The 14,306-nt window shown below is 42.8% G+C and overlaps 1 protein-coding gene across 1 annotated transcript; it reads right to left on the reverse strand.

Moving 5' to 3' along the window:
- Positions 1-870: 870 nt before the first annotated feature.
- On the reverse strand, positions 871-14,056 carry LOC120702285 (translation initiation factor IF-2-like). The gene is made up of 4 exons (XM_039986006.1): positions 13,915-14,056; positions 1,779-2,195; positions 1,442-1,666; positions 871-1,182 (listed from the first exon to the last, which is right to left on the reverse strand). Exons 1-4 carry the CDS (start codon positions 14,054-14,056, stop codon positions 1,103-1,105), a joined length of 864 nt encoding a protein of 287 aa, XP_039841940.1. The 3' UTR covers positions 871-1,102.
- Positions 14,057-14,306: the final 250 nt, after the last annotated feature.

Here is a 14,306-nt window from a genome sequence, read left to right on the forward strand (position 1 = left end):
GATCGTCATCAAGGAGGCTCCATCACTCTTCTCTACACCACATTGTCTTATGGCAAAGGGTGGTGCAAAGGTACAACAAGATGGTGAACTTGATGAACTTTCATATGATGATCTTATTGAAATGCTCAATGATGCCGATGAATTCATGACTAAGAAAAATGCTAAGTTAAAGGACTTGAAGTTGAAGTTTACTTCTCTTTAAGATTCCTATGAGGAGATAAAGACCTCTCATGAGAATCTCAAAGAAACTCATCAGAAGCTTGAGGAAGCTCACAACACCTTACTTAATCATGAAAGAAAAGCAACATTGAGCATTGGTGTTAGTTGTGATTTAATTGATGATAAACCTTGTGGCTCTAGCTCTACTAGTTCTTTTTGCATCAAAATTGATAATCCATCTTGCAATGAATCTCTCATTATGGAAAATGATTTGTTAAAAAAAGTGATTACTTGCTTGACTAATGATTTGAGAAAGTGCTATGATAGTAGAGCCAAGTTTAATCATTGTTGGGCAAGCCAAAAGTTCACCTTGAATAAGCAAGTAGTGGCGGAGGACAACAAAAAATTTAGGTGTGGCGGTGCATTTCTAGACTACATTCATATATTGTACGGAAATAAAAGTTTACAACAAGACCATCGTTTAGAAGTACCATAAATAAAGAAAAACATGTAGATTACACATCAAATCAACAACGGGACCAAAATAAGCTGTTAAACAAAGAGAAAACATAAATTAGTAGTGAAATATTAGAGTTAAAATATTAAATGTAATACGAGTAGTTATTTTTGCATTTTTAGGACAACCTATATAAGCTTGCCTCACTTCCTCATTTCTTAGTTTGTACCAATCAAGAAATTCCAGAAAATTGCCTTTGTTCAAAGAAGTTTTTGATTCATCATGTCCACGAAATGGTTCACCTTGCAATGCAATATAACTCACAATACTCACGGCCGTATCTAAACGAGTTTCATACTTCACTTTCTCATCTTCTTCATGTTGCACAACTTTTTTTTATATTTGCCTCTTCCTTATCAAAATCAACATATGCAATTCTTGCTCTATTATGAGCACTATCAGGCCCACCGTCATGTTTCCGCAATATCAAGTAGGAATTCTTCCATTGCTTAAAGCCAATTCTTGTAAAGGCCTCATGACCAAACTTGTCATCATCTTTACCATTTCTAAAAAGATAACAATAGAAGCAATAAGCCCTACCCTTCTCCAAACAATATTCCAACCAATTATATTGCTTAAACCAATCTTTTTGGAAGCTCCTTTTATCCCGTCCTTTAGGGAAATTACCACATGAAGGTTGAGTTGGACCTTTTTGTTTGAAAGCCCTCCTAACTTCATCTCTAATATTAGGACCAAATTGATCTATTGGAATGAGAAGACCCGGATTAGAGATGACATGTTCTAGATTGAACTCAGTTATTATACCTTGATCACTTGCATCTTTATCTTGAGTTTGCTCTCTACTTGAGTTCACACCACCACCGGCTTGACCTTCAACATCTTCAACTGGCATTGGTACTGCTACATCATCAGTGCTCTCTACTTGAGTTTGCAGCACCACCTCCTCCCTCTCCAATGCCTCAAGACCAACTCCACTTCCATGAGTACTTGGAGTGCTGCTAGATCTTTGGGTAAAGTAGCTCTTCAGATCTGCAAACAAAAGATTGCATTGAAGTAAATCAAGCTCTTCACAGCAAACAAGAGATTGATTGATTGATTGAATAAAGATTGCAATTTGCAAACAAGAATATCTTTTTAGTACCTCTTCCATAGCCTACTGCTTTCCTTTTTCCCTTTCTGTTTATGCTGCTGCGCTGCCGGAGTCCATTGGGACTTGGGAGCAGCGAGGGCGAGGGCCAAGGGGGTGGGCGCAGGGCCGACCGCGCTGGGCCGCCGGGCGCAGGCCGGCCAGTGGCCGCCGAGCCGCCGAGGGGCGAGTCCGCGAGTGGGCGGCAGGCGGCGGCGCAACTCGGGTGCTTGGCGAGAGAACGAGCGGAGGGGCCACGGCGCTGCTCGGCCGCGCGGGGCGAGTGGACGATGGGCGCGCGACGGCTAGGGCTTCGGGGATCGGGGTCGAGCGGAGCTGCGGAGGGAGCACCGGGAGCGCCGGGTGGAGCGCTGGAGGAGCCAAGGAGGCCGACGCCCTGCAGTTTCCTTGCTCTTTGCTTGTTGGGCTGGGCTAAAATGCAGGGGTACTAAAAATTTCTTTGGGCTTTAGGTATGGCGCGGGCCATAGTGGGCCATAACAGGCCCTCCGCCCCTGCAAGCAAGGGTTTGGATGCATTCCTAAGAAAGGGAAGAAGGCTTTTGTGCAAACCAAAACTACTTTTGTGAAGAGTAGTGGTATGTCATATTGTGAAAAATGCAAGAAGATTGATCATGTTGAGAAGAATTGCACTAACAAGAAAGTCATATCCTTTGATTCAAGTTACATTCTTATGAGAAATTCAAATGGCAATGTTAATGCAAAATTTGTTGGGATACCTATAGATGGTGCTAAAAAGAATGCCATTTGGGTGCCAAAAGTCTTTGTCACTAACGTTCAAGGACCCAAGAAAGTTTGGGTACCTAAAAGAGTTACTTCTTTTTTTAGGTGAATTACAAGTCCGGAGGAAGACATTGGGTGCTTGATAGTAGTTGCACTCAACACATGACCGGAGATCCAATGATGTTTTCCTCTCTATATGAGAATGTGAGTGGCTATAGTGACATCATATTTGGTGATAATAGCCGGGGCAAAGTCAAATGAGTTGGTACAATTCCTATCTCAAGTGATCATTCTCTTTCAAAAAGTATTGTTGGTTGATTCTCTCAAGTTTAATCTCTTAGCGGTCACTCAACTTTGTGATTTTGGATATAAGTGTAGTTTCACTAAAGATCATGTGGTAGTGACTAGCTTGGAAGGAAAATATTACATCTTTACGGGATTTAGACATGAGGATGTATATCTTGTGGATTTTGTTACTAAAGAGGCAAATTTGTCTACTTGCTTGTTCACTCAATCATCCTTGGGTTGGTTATGGTATAGAAAACTTGGTCATGTTGGCATGAAGCAACTCAACCGACTTTTGAAGCATGATTTAGTAGTTGGCTTGAAGAATGTGAAGTTTGAAAAAGATAAGTTATGTAGTGCATGTCAAACCGAAAAGCAAGTTGTAAATACTCATCCCACTAAGAGTGTCATGTCAACCGAGAGACCATTGGAATTATTGCATATGGAATTATTTGGTCCTATAATATATAGAAGTATTGGTGGGAATTGTTATTGTCTTATGGTAGTGGATGATTACTCAAGATGTACATGGGTTTTCTTTCTTCATGACAAGACCGATACATATGACACATTCAAGAAATTCTTGACAAGGGCCGAAAATGAATTTGAGCTCAAAGTGAAGAAAGTGAGGAGTGACAATGGAAGTGAGTTTAGAAACACAAGAGTTGAGGAATGGTGTGATGAGAAAGGAACCAAGCATGAATTCTCAACCAAGTACACTCCGGAACAAAATGGTCTTGTTGAGAGGAAAAATAGAACCTTGATTGATATGGCAAGATCAATGCTCTCCGAATACAATGTTTCGGATAGCTTTTGGGCCGAAGCAATCAACATGGCTTGTCATGCCTCTAATAGATTGTATTGCCATAGATTTCATAACAAGACCCCATAAGAGTTGCTCATTGGATGGAAGCCAAATATCTCATATTTTAGAGTGTTTGGTTGCAAATGCTATATTCTCAAGAAGGGAACTCGCTTATCAAAGTTTCAAAGCAAATGTGATGATGGTTTTCTTCTTAGGGTATTCATCTTGTAGCAAGGCTTATCGGGTCTACAACAAAACACATGGCATTGTTGAATAAGCATATGATGTTGAGTTTGATGAAACCAATGTGTCTCATAATGAACAAGAAAATCTTGATGATGTGAGAAGTGATGGTTTGAGAAATGCAATGGAAAATATGTCAATTGGTGATGTTAGACCAAGAGAAGAAGATGAAGATGGTCCTTCTATCTCTATTAGAGTTAATCCCTCAACTTCTATCTCAAATGATCAAGCACAACCAATTGTACAAGATTCAAGTAATGATAATTCTCAAGTACAAGATCAAGTTGGTTCATCTAGTGCATCTTCTCCATCGACTCAAGAACCCATTATTCCTCAAAGAATTCATCATGTTCTTGCAAAGGATCACCCGGTTGATCAAATCATGGGTGATATTAGTAAGGATGTCCAAACTTGATCTCGCATTACTTAATTTTGTGAACATTATTCTTTTGTATCTTTTCTTGAACCTAACTGTGTAGATGAAGCATTGAGAGATCCGGATTGGGTGAATGCTATGCATGAAGAATTAAATAATTTCACCCGGAATCAAGTTTGGGATCTAGTTGAGAGGCCCAAGAATTATAATGTCATTGGCACTAAATGGGTCTTTAGAAAAAAACAAAATGAAGATGGAATGGTTGTGAGAAACAAGGCAAGGTTGGTAGCTCAAGGCTTCACTCAAGTCGAAGGTTTGGATTTCGGTGAAACTTTTGCCCCCGTTGCTAGACTAGAAGCTATTAGAATCTTATTAGCTTATGCTTGCTCTCACAACATAAAACTTTTTCAAATGGATGTGAAAAATGGTTTCTTGAATGGCAAGATTAGTGAACTTGTTTTTGTTGAGCAACCTCCCAGTTTTGAAGATCCCAAAAAACCAAATCATGTATACAAGCTCTCTAAAGCTCTTTATGGTCTTAAGCAAGCTCCACGAGCTTGGTATGAAAGATTGAGGGATTTTCTTATCTCTAAGGGCTTCAAAATTGGTAAGGTTGACACTACTTTATTCACTAAAGCAATTGGTAAGGATTTGTTTATTTGTCAAATTTATGTTGATGATATTATCTTTGGTTCAACTAACCCATGTTTTTGTGAGGAATTTGGTGAAATGATGTTTAGGGAATTTGAGATGTCCATGATTGGTGAATTGAGTTTCTTTCCTGGACTTCAAATCAAGAAACTCAAGGAAGGCACCTTTGTTTGTCAATCAAAATATGTGAAGGATATCTTGAAAAAATTTGGTATGGAAGATGCAAAACCAATCAAGACTCCTATGGCCACCAATGGGCATCTCGACCTAGATGAGGAGGTAACCCGGTTGACCAAAAGGTTTACCGTTCTATGATTGGTAATTTGCTTTATTTGACCGCATCTAGGCCCGACATCATGTTTAGTGTTTGCATGTGTGCACGATTTCAAGCCGCACCTAGAGAATGTCATTTGACCGCCGTCAAAAGGATCTTGAGATACTTGAAATATACTCCTAATATTGGCTTATGGTATCCCAAGGGTGCTCATTTTGATTTGGTTGGATTCTCGGATTCGGATTATGCGGGGTGCAAGGTTGATTGGAAGAGCACTTCCGGTGGTTGTCAATTTCTTGGTAGGTCTCTTGTTTCTTGGTCTTCAAAGAAACAAAATTCCGTAGCTCTTTCAACCGCCGAAGCGGAATATATTTCGGCCGGAAGTTATTGTGCACAATTATTATGGATGAAACAAACTCTTCTTGATTTTGGTGTGAAGTTTGATGAAATTCTATTATTGTGTGATAATGAAAGCGTCGTGAAAATTGCAACTAATCCGGTGCAACATTCAAGGGCCAAGCATATTGATATCCGTCATCATTTTCTTAGAGATCATGTGAACAAGGGTGATATCAAAATTGATGGTATTGGCACGGATGATCAATTAGCCGATATATTTACCAAGTCTTTGGATGAATTTCGGTTTTGCAAGTTGAGAAATGAGCTTAATATCATTGACTTCTCAAATGTGGCTTGAAAACTAGCACATGTGGCATATGGTTCTTTCATGCATTTTTTGTTTCTATTTTCTGAATTTTTGGAGCATTTTTGAGTCATTTATGAGTTTTCATAGTTTAACTTGATTTATTTTAGATTTCTTGTTGAAACTTGCTCATATGAGCCTTTGGATGGTGTTCATGCAAGTTTTGAGATTTTAGGAATTTTATATGAGCAATGATCACAAATTGAAGTTGGAATTGAGAAAGTTGGAAAAATTCTGGGCTGTCTGAAATTTGGTATAGCGGACAGTCCGCGGGTAATTGATGGACAATCCGCTGTTCATAAGACTAGTTTACCAGAGGCTCTGCAGAGAAGTTCTAAGCCGCGAAATTACACTGCGGACGGTCCGCCAAAAGACCGCGGACGGTCCGCTGATCATCGGTTCAACCTGCAAGCTTCGGATACACCGATGGGTTCTCTACTGAGCAAGTCGCGGATGGTCCGCCAAAGGTCCACGGACGGTCCGCAGTTGGTGAGAAAAATTGAATAGAGGCAGTTCCAGTCAGGTGTGGATCAGATTTCTCCAGAGGCGGACGGTCCGCCAAGGAAACGCGGACGGTCCGCGCTTGGACAGATTGGTGGGGTCGGCCAGACTTGACTTATAATGGGTGTCCCTCTCACTCCCCCACCAAACCGCACACACCTCATCCAAAAGCCATAGCTCTCTCTCTCAAGCACGTGGAAGAAGATCTCAAGGGGGAGGACTTTTGTCGTGGTTCCCGGACGGTCTGAGCACATCCCCGGACACTCCACGACATTCTACACCATGTCCTCTCGGTACTTCGTCAAATCTCTAACTCTTGTTCATGGATTTCATCATTGGAAAGAGTTAGGGTTAAGGGCTCTGATCTGTTTTTGGGCATGGATTCTTGAAAATACTTGGGGGGTCTTGTTCCTAGTGATGATGAGGTACTATGGTTAAATTTTGGTTGGTGGATTTGAATCAAAACTCAAATTATGGGTGAATCAAAGTTGGGGGCGATTCTTGTGTTCCTGCGCAGAACAGATGGGTCGTGGACGGTCCGCTTCTGACCGCGGACGGTCCACCGTTGTGGTTCAATGAACCGCGGATGGCCCGACAGTGTCAGATTTATCAAATGGCTGCTGAATTAACTTATATCATTATGGATTGGTTCTATTGCTTTAGTAATTGTTCTTATGATTAAATCTTGATCTCAGGCCACCCCGGAAGGTCCTCAAGGCCACTACTTCCAAAATCAAGAAGGTTATGACTTCCAAAAGACAAAGAGGCAGTGATGACTCTGATGATGTGGACTACGCTCCCAATCTCAGTGAGATGGCTGCAGCATCTTCAGTGGGTGATGTTGGTGATGAATCTTCAGAGGAAGAGACTGAGGAAGTTGAGGATGATGTTACAGATCTGATGGGGCTAGATCTTCCTAGCTGACAGTGGACTGCTGAGAGCTATGCCAATGCTAGAGCAGTGAATCAGTTCAACTTGCCTCGGGACATCAACATCCTCTTCTTCAAAACTGAGATACAAAAATATGCTTACTTTGGTCATCTAGTTAAGAAGAATGTATTCAAACATCAGACTATTGACCTAGGCTATATGAGATCACAACAAGTCATATCTGATCTAGTGGATAGATTTGAGCAAATGGGGTTAGCAAATTTTCTGCAGCATAAGTGTGATTGGAATGAAACAGTCATACGTTAGTTCTATGCCACCCTATAGATCAACATGGTTGTGGAAATATTTTGGAGGACAACTGGCAAGAGAACCTATTATGCTGCATTTACACAGTTTGCTGAGACTAATCAGTTGGATTATGATTTCATCACTAGTGAGCAAAGTGTGAATGTTGTGTTAGAAAACCCTCTAGATGAGAATGACTACCCCATGTACTATGAGCCTGCACATCTTGGTATTGCTAGAAGCTTTGGAGGCATTCAGGGTCTGAGGCATCATCCTGCAGTGATAAATGAAATTTCCAGAGTCACTTTCATGCCTAAGAGTGGCAACAAAGACAAAATCAGAGGTCATTATTGAAATGTTATCTCTCATGTGATGAATGGCAACAGGATTAATGTCATTGCTCTTATTATGGATCAGTTTGCAGATTCAAGGCTTAACATGGAGATGAACTTATATTTTGCTCCATATATTATGTCCATCATCAAGGTCAATTCTAACTTCAGAGGGATATGTGAGAGCAAGCACACTCCTTTCAGGCCATTCAAGAATGACAATGCTTTTCTTTTGAGGCCTTTGACTCCTTTCCCTGGAAATGATATGGATGCTGAAGCACAGGGGCAAGATGGTGATGATGATAGTGATAATGATGCTCACATGAGAGCAGCTGCAGCTCAGCATGCCATGCCACCACCACAGCCTCCAGTACAGCAGCAGTGGGCTCCTCCAGCCGGCTACTTTGACCCTTACTTTGCATCCATGCAGGAGAGCATGTCCTCTCAGATTGCGGGGTTGGCTAGCCAGATGCAGAGTCAGATGAACCTCAACTTCCAGAACATGCTGCAGTAGATGTTCTAGCCCATGATGGCTCAGATGCAGGGGGTTCAGCAGAGTTTACACTCAGACATAGCAGTTCTTGACTCATGCTTTGAGGATTTGCCTTCTTTTGAGCAGTTTGAGCAGCTTGAGCAGAGGCAGCAGCATCTAGAGCAGCGCTTTGATACTTTCAGCATATCCTTTATCGGGTTTTCTGACCACTTCTACTCAGTGTTTCCGGCTCCAGTGCCGCCTCCAGAGTTCTACCCGCACCAGCCATTCTACCCACCGCCACCTCCTCCACCGCCGATAGATTGACGTTTTTGGAAATTGATGCCAAAGGGGGAGAAGAAGCTTTGGAGCTTTTGAGTGCTTGGATCTAGGGGGAGCTCATGGACTTCACATGGAAATCATTCGCTTTCGGCTTCTGCTTGCTACTCGTGTTTATTTGTGTTGAACTATTGCATTACATGTTTATGATTTGTGTCTTGCATGAACTCGGTTTGTGATTTGTGGTTGGATTTGAACATTTGGTTTGTAATGTGTGATGAACTATATTGATTTGTGTTGCTCTTATCTACTTATGTTCATCTTGTGGTTGCGAGGTTGTGCTAACTAAGCTAAAATTTATATCATATATATATCTTATATCTTGTATGCCTCGATTTCCACTTGTAGGGGAAACTCCGTCAAAATTTTCAAATTTCATATATATGTGCTGTTGGTATTCATTCAAATTTATATGCACATATCAAGGGGGAGTTCTCTCTACTCATCGAACTTGGGGAATTTATTCATACCATATTCTGAAATTTTCAAGAAAAATGAGTAAGTTCTTCCAAAGTTCAATTCCAAGTCCACCTTATGCCTAGTGTATAAAGTTGACTTAAATACTTTTATCACTCCAAAATTTAGTGTTGTCATCAATTACCAAAAAGGGGGAGATTGAAAGCATCTAGGCCCCTAATTCGAGTTTTGGTAATTAATGACAATGATTTGTGGATTAACAATTTCATTCGAGATAATGAGCATAGGTTGATCCACGGATGAAAGGGATTTGGTTGTGAACGTGTGAAGTTTGGAGATGATATGCAAAGCTCGGGCTCAAGACAAAAGTATAAAATAGGGCTTTTGTATTTTACCGGTCACAAGACGGTTAGTGGATGAAAAGTGACTGGATTTGTTGGATAGATAGCCGTACTATCAAGAGGGGTTGTGTACTCGTGCTTGACGGGTCTTTAGTGCCATTTTGCTCAAAATGTCTAGGTGCATGCATGAGGGCTAACGACGCTTTGACAAGATTTGAAAAAGAACAAGTTTGAGAGCTGACTGCACAAGCGCGGACAGTCCGCTCCCTGGAGCGCGGACGGTCCGCACCCGTACCAGAGAGCATGTTTGGCTCTGGTGGAAATTAGATGTGACTGGTGGACAGTCCGGCCCAGGTGGGCGGACGGTCCGCCGCTCTAACTCAAATTGTACCAGAGAGGGTGTTTTCTCAGGTTGGGCTTAATATCTGTGCTGCGGATGGTCCGCCGACTATTTGACAATTTGTACCAGAGACATTGTTGTCTCTGGTGGATTTCAAGGATGAACGGCGGACGGTCCGCTCCTGGGCGCGGACAGTCCGCCGGCTAATTTCAAAGTTGTACCAGAGACGATGTTCGTCTCTGTTTAATCGTCTCTGGTGGTGTGGAACTCTTAACTGCGGACGGTCCGGTTTTTGAACAGCGGATGGTCCGCAACTTCGCAGAAAAGAGTGTAACGGCTAGTTTTTGAGGGGATGTCTATATATACCCAATGCCCGGTCATTGGGTCTCTCTCTTGGCCATTTGGACAGTATACTTGACACTATAGAGCTAAGGCATCCATCTCTCACACACACTTGCTTAGAGATTGCATTCTTGAGAGTGTGAGGGCTTCCCAGTGCATTGCATCAATAGTTTGAGCTTTGTGGCACTAGGGAAACCTCAAGCAAGTGTCATCGACTTGTTACTCTTGGGAGTTGCCGCTCCCTAGACGGCTTGGAGAAGAGGATTTCGTGGAGCTCCTCCAAGGAGATTGTTGAGGAGCCCCGATTTCGGTTGTGAGAGGTCTTGTGCTCACCTCACCGGAGTGGTGAAGAGCAACTCTAGTGGAATCGAGGTGTGGAGCGGTTCCTTGATTCAAGCCGGCTCAATATCAAGAGGTTCTTGATAGAGGAGCGGTTGATTCTTGGAATCCACCTCAACGTGGATTAGGGGTGACCGGCAAGTCATCGACACCACGGGATAAATTCGTGTGTCAAGTTTGGTTACCTCTCTTGCTCACTTTAATTTTTGTTTTTACTTTGAGCAATTTACTTTACTAGAGCTTGATTTGTACCTTGTCACCCTAGGTTGCAAACCCATCTAGATATAGTAGTAGCATGACATAGGGCTTTTCTTTGTTACTAATTAAATTTCTCTAGTGTTGTTGGTCTTAGATTTTAAACCACCTATTCACCCCCCCTCTAGTCGGTGTTCTTGATCCTACACCATGGCAGCGCGACGGCCACAAGCAGACCAAGGTGTCGATGAAGATCGATCAGGGATGTGAACCGTTCCCGAGGTAGATAAGTGACATGCCACCGCCATCCTCATGTGCATCCTGATGGGCATATAGCCACCTGCGAATGTGCAGCAGAAGACGGAAGTCACTGCTCCGAGAAGAACCGGCCGTGAGGAGGGCCGATCAGGCGCCAGCGGACCAAATCGGAGCCATAGCGACCAACGCCGGCAGCCACAGACGTCGACGCCGCTGGGCTACGCCAACTGCCTTCGAGAACCTGGCACCGCCGCTGCGCCCCAGCCACAAGAGCAGCCGCAGCTGCGCCCCAAGGACCGCACCGGCCTCCGCAGCACCCGGTCGCGCCCTACCGCGGGGGAGGGGGGGAGGGGTCGCTGCAGCCACGCCCCAACGGCCGCCCAGTCGGCGGACGTCGTGCCAGGCCACCACCGTCGCGCCTAGATCGTGAACACCGCGCCCCACCGCGCCAAGGCTCCAGGAGAGCAGATCCGGCGCCCACACAGGCGCGGATCTGGCCTTTCCCGAGCGGATCCGGCCGTGGTTTGCCGGCGTCAAGCCGCCGCCGCCATGGATGAGTAGCTACCAATAGAGCAAAGAGGAGGAGGGGGGAGGGGAGAGAGAGAGAGAGAGAGAGAGAGATTGAAGAGGTGGAGCCCCGCCGCCTAAAAGAAATGTGGTGATCTATGACGAACATTTTATGACATTTTAATAGAGCGTCACAATTGCACACAATCTATGACGAATTTAAAGGTATGGACCCTAGGCCCAGAACTTTGTGACGTTTTATTGAATTCGTCATAATTGAGCCCACAAAATATGACGTTTTATTGAATTCATCATAATCGAGCCCACAAAACAATGACGTTTCAGCATTAATGTCACAAAAATCGTCATAGTTATTTTGACTAGTATATGTTTTGGCATTCATCATTTTTATACAGGCGCGGTGGATTTGAGTCGATCACAACTAACCACCGGCCCCCCTCCTTGGTTGTGCCATGGTTCGTTATTTAGTTTTAATTACATTCAAATCATGTTGGAAATATGCGTATTATTCTATTACCAGATTTTAGTTTGAGGCATATTTCATAAACAAATAAACACAAGATGCGAGCTAGTTCTTTTTTATTGGGATCTATAAGATTGTTAGTTTTGCATTTTGCTTCACAATGTTGTCTTAATTAGTTATTTAAAAGAGCAAAAACATTTTCACATATGAGATTCGAAACCTAGTCTCAAATCTCAAACATATAATAAAAATGACTTACTAATGAGCTATGCCATCATTAATGCTAGGCGTTATTTTGTTTTGTTAAATTATCAGTATGGGTTAAAAAGAAAAAAAAAGTAGCGATGGGGGGTGGAGGGTTTCGAACCCTGGTCCCAAGGGATACAAGGCACCCACCTTTCCATTACACCACAGCATCGGTTTTAGTTCCATGTCAGGTATTGAATATTTTATAACAAGCTATCCGATGTTTTAATTCGAACAAAGAGGCAAAATGGGACATTTAGGATTCGAACCCGGGGTCACCAAGACGAGATCCTAGTACCCTACCAGTTCGCCGAAGCTTCGTTTGTGGAGGTCAGGGGCAATACAATTTTTATATATTATGTTGAAACGTGGCCCTGCATTGAAGAACACATGTGCGATTCATCCTTTTCTTTTTAATCTGGAATTAAATTTTGTAATCAGTATTTCTCTCTCATAACAACTCCAAATTTGATGGTTCTTTTTTTTAATTTTTCTAAAATCAAAATATTTTATTCTGTGGCTTTTGTTTATATGTTAATTGCTATATCTTGATTATTTTCATATGACATGTTTTATTCCAACTAAATAGAGCATTGAAAAGCATGTTTTTGCATAACAATTGCTTATGTAACTTGATATTTTTCAATGTTATGGTCAACATAAGGTGGTGTCCAAAATTGAGATGCATACGAGTTTGAACATGCTATGAGGTGTGTAAAATTCAAAGTTTGACTTAAGTTGTATGAAACAATGTGAGATATCTATCCATTTATGAACAATGTATACTTCAATTTTCATAAAATCTTATGAAATTTTTATGTAAAGTTTATACACCCATAAAATGATTCCATGGCAATTTACAGAATTTTCGCAGAAGTTTTAGGTATTATTATCATTATTTTGTAAAAAGGGGCAAGTAGAAGGTTGAATTATCCCTAACAAACATTTCAAATTTTATCTATTTTTATGATACAAGCTATAACAGAACATAAATACCTAAATAATATTTTTGAGATTTTTTTAAATATTATTTGAGATACATATAGTTCAAATTCTAAATAATTTCATTAAACCCGCAAAAAATGATTTAAACTATTAAAAATAGAAAATGAATTATAAAATTATTGAAACTTCTACAAAATAACTTATACATAGTGTACTATATATAAAAAAACTATTGGCATATATAAGATAATTATTTTTATGCATTACTTCATAATGGTGCAATAAATAGAAAAATTAAAAAAACACTCGGTAGGAGCCGAAGTTGCAATTGAAAACAACATTCATCTAACGCGGGAGATTCAATTTTTCCCAGCCTGCCACCCACTGCAGCATCAGCATCTACACCACCCCACACACACGTGCCACCAACGTGTGCCCCCCCCCCCCCCCCCCGCTTACACGGACCCCACTCATCATAGACAGCTCACTCTCCTCATGTTTGTGTGGCCGCGCGGGAACCCGAAGTGAAACCCACCAGGCCAAAAACGCTCCCACAAGAAATTTACTCTAATGCCCATGTGGTCACCAAGTTTACATACACCATGTGGGGTGCAAACTCGTAATTTCACAACACTAAATAAATTACAAGATGCGGCACCTCCGTCTCATCCCCTCAGTTCGCACAAACCCTAGTCCCGCCGCCGCCGCGCGTGAGCCGGCGTCCTCCTGCATCGCCGGAGGCGCCGCTCGTCCGCGGCCTCTCTCTCCCCACCCCCTAATCCCCTCCCCCCACGTGCAGCTTGAATCGCCGCTCGTCCTCAGCCTCCTCATGCCAGCACCGGCGCCAGCACCCGCCCGTGAGCCGGCGTCGACGCCGCCGTCCGTGCTCGACGACAGCCTGTGGAGGCAGCCGCGCATGGAGGTTAGATCCGGCGACGGCCTCCTTGCCCTCAAGGACTCGCGGTCGGCCACCTCGCTCATCCATGGATCTGCGTCATCCACCTCCTGCGTCCGACATCTCCGGCGGCTCCTCGCCCATCTCGCCGGCGGCGACCACTGCCCTCTTCTCTGCTCCAAGATCCACGCATTGCGCCCTCGTCCCCTCTCCTGGCAATCCTCTCCTCTATGCTTCTCATCAATTTCGTGCAGACCCTAATCCCCTTCCTCTTTCTCATCTTTTTCGATTTGCAGCGTCAATTTCGTGGAACTCGTGGTGCAGAGGCAAGTAATT

This window comes from Panicum virgatum, chromosome 4K, assembly GCF_016808335.1.
Source record: "Panicum virgatum strain AP13 chromosome 4K, P.virgatum_v5, whole genome shotgun sequence".
Taxonomy (NCBI): domain Eukaryota; kingdom Viridiplantae; phylum Streptophyta; class Magnoliopsida; order Poales; family Poaceae; genus Panicum; species Panicum virgatum.

Bases quoted from the DNA above. Each gene is read 5' to 3' on its own strand.
- LOC120702285 (XM_039986006.1), bottom strand. From the start codon at position 14,056: ATGAGCGAGGTGGCCGACCGCGAGTCCTTGAGGGCAAGGAGGCCGTCG. The intron at 2,196-13,914 runs GTGCTGGCATGA...CCTGCATTTTAG, and splicing joins ACGGGCGGGTGCTGGCGCCG to CCCAGCCCAACAAGCAAAGA. The intron at 1,183-1,441 runs GTATAATAACTG...TTATCTTTTTAG, and splicing joins TAAAGATGCAAGTGATCAAG to AAATGGTAAAGATGATGACA.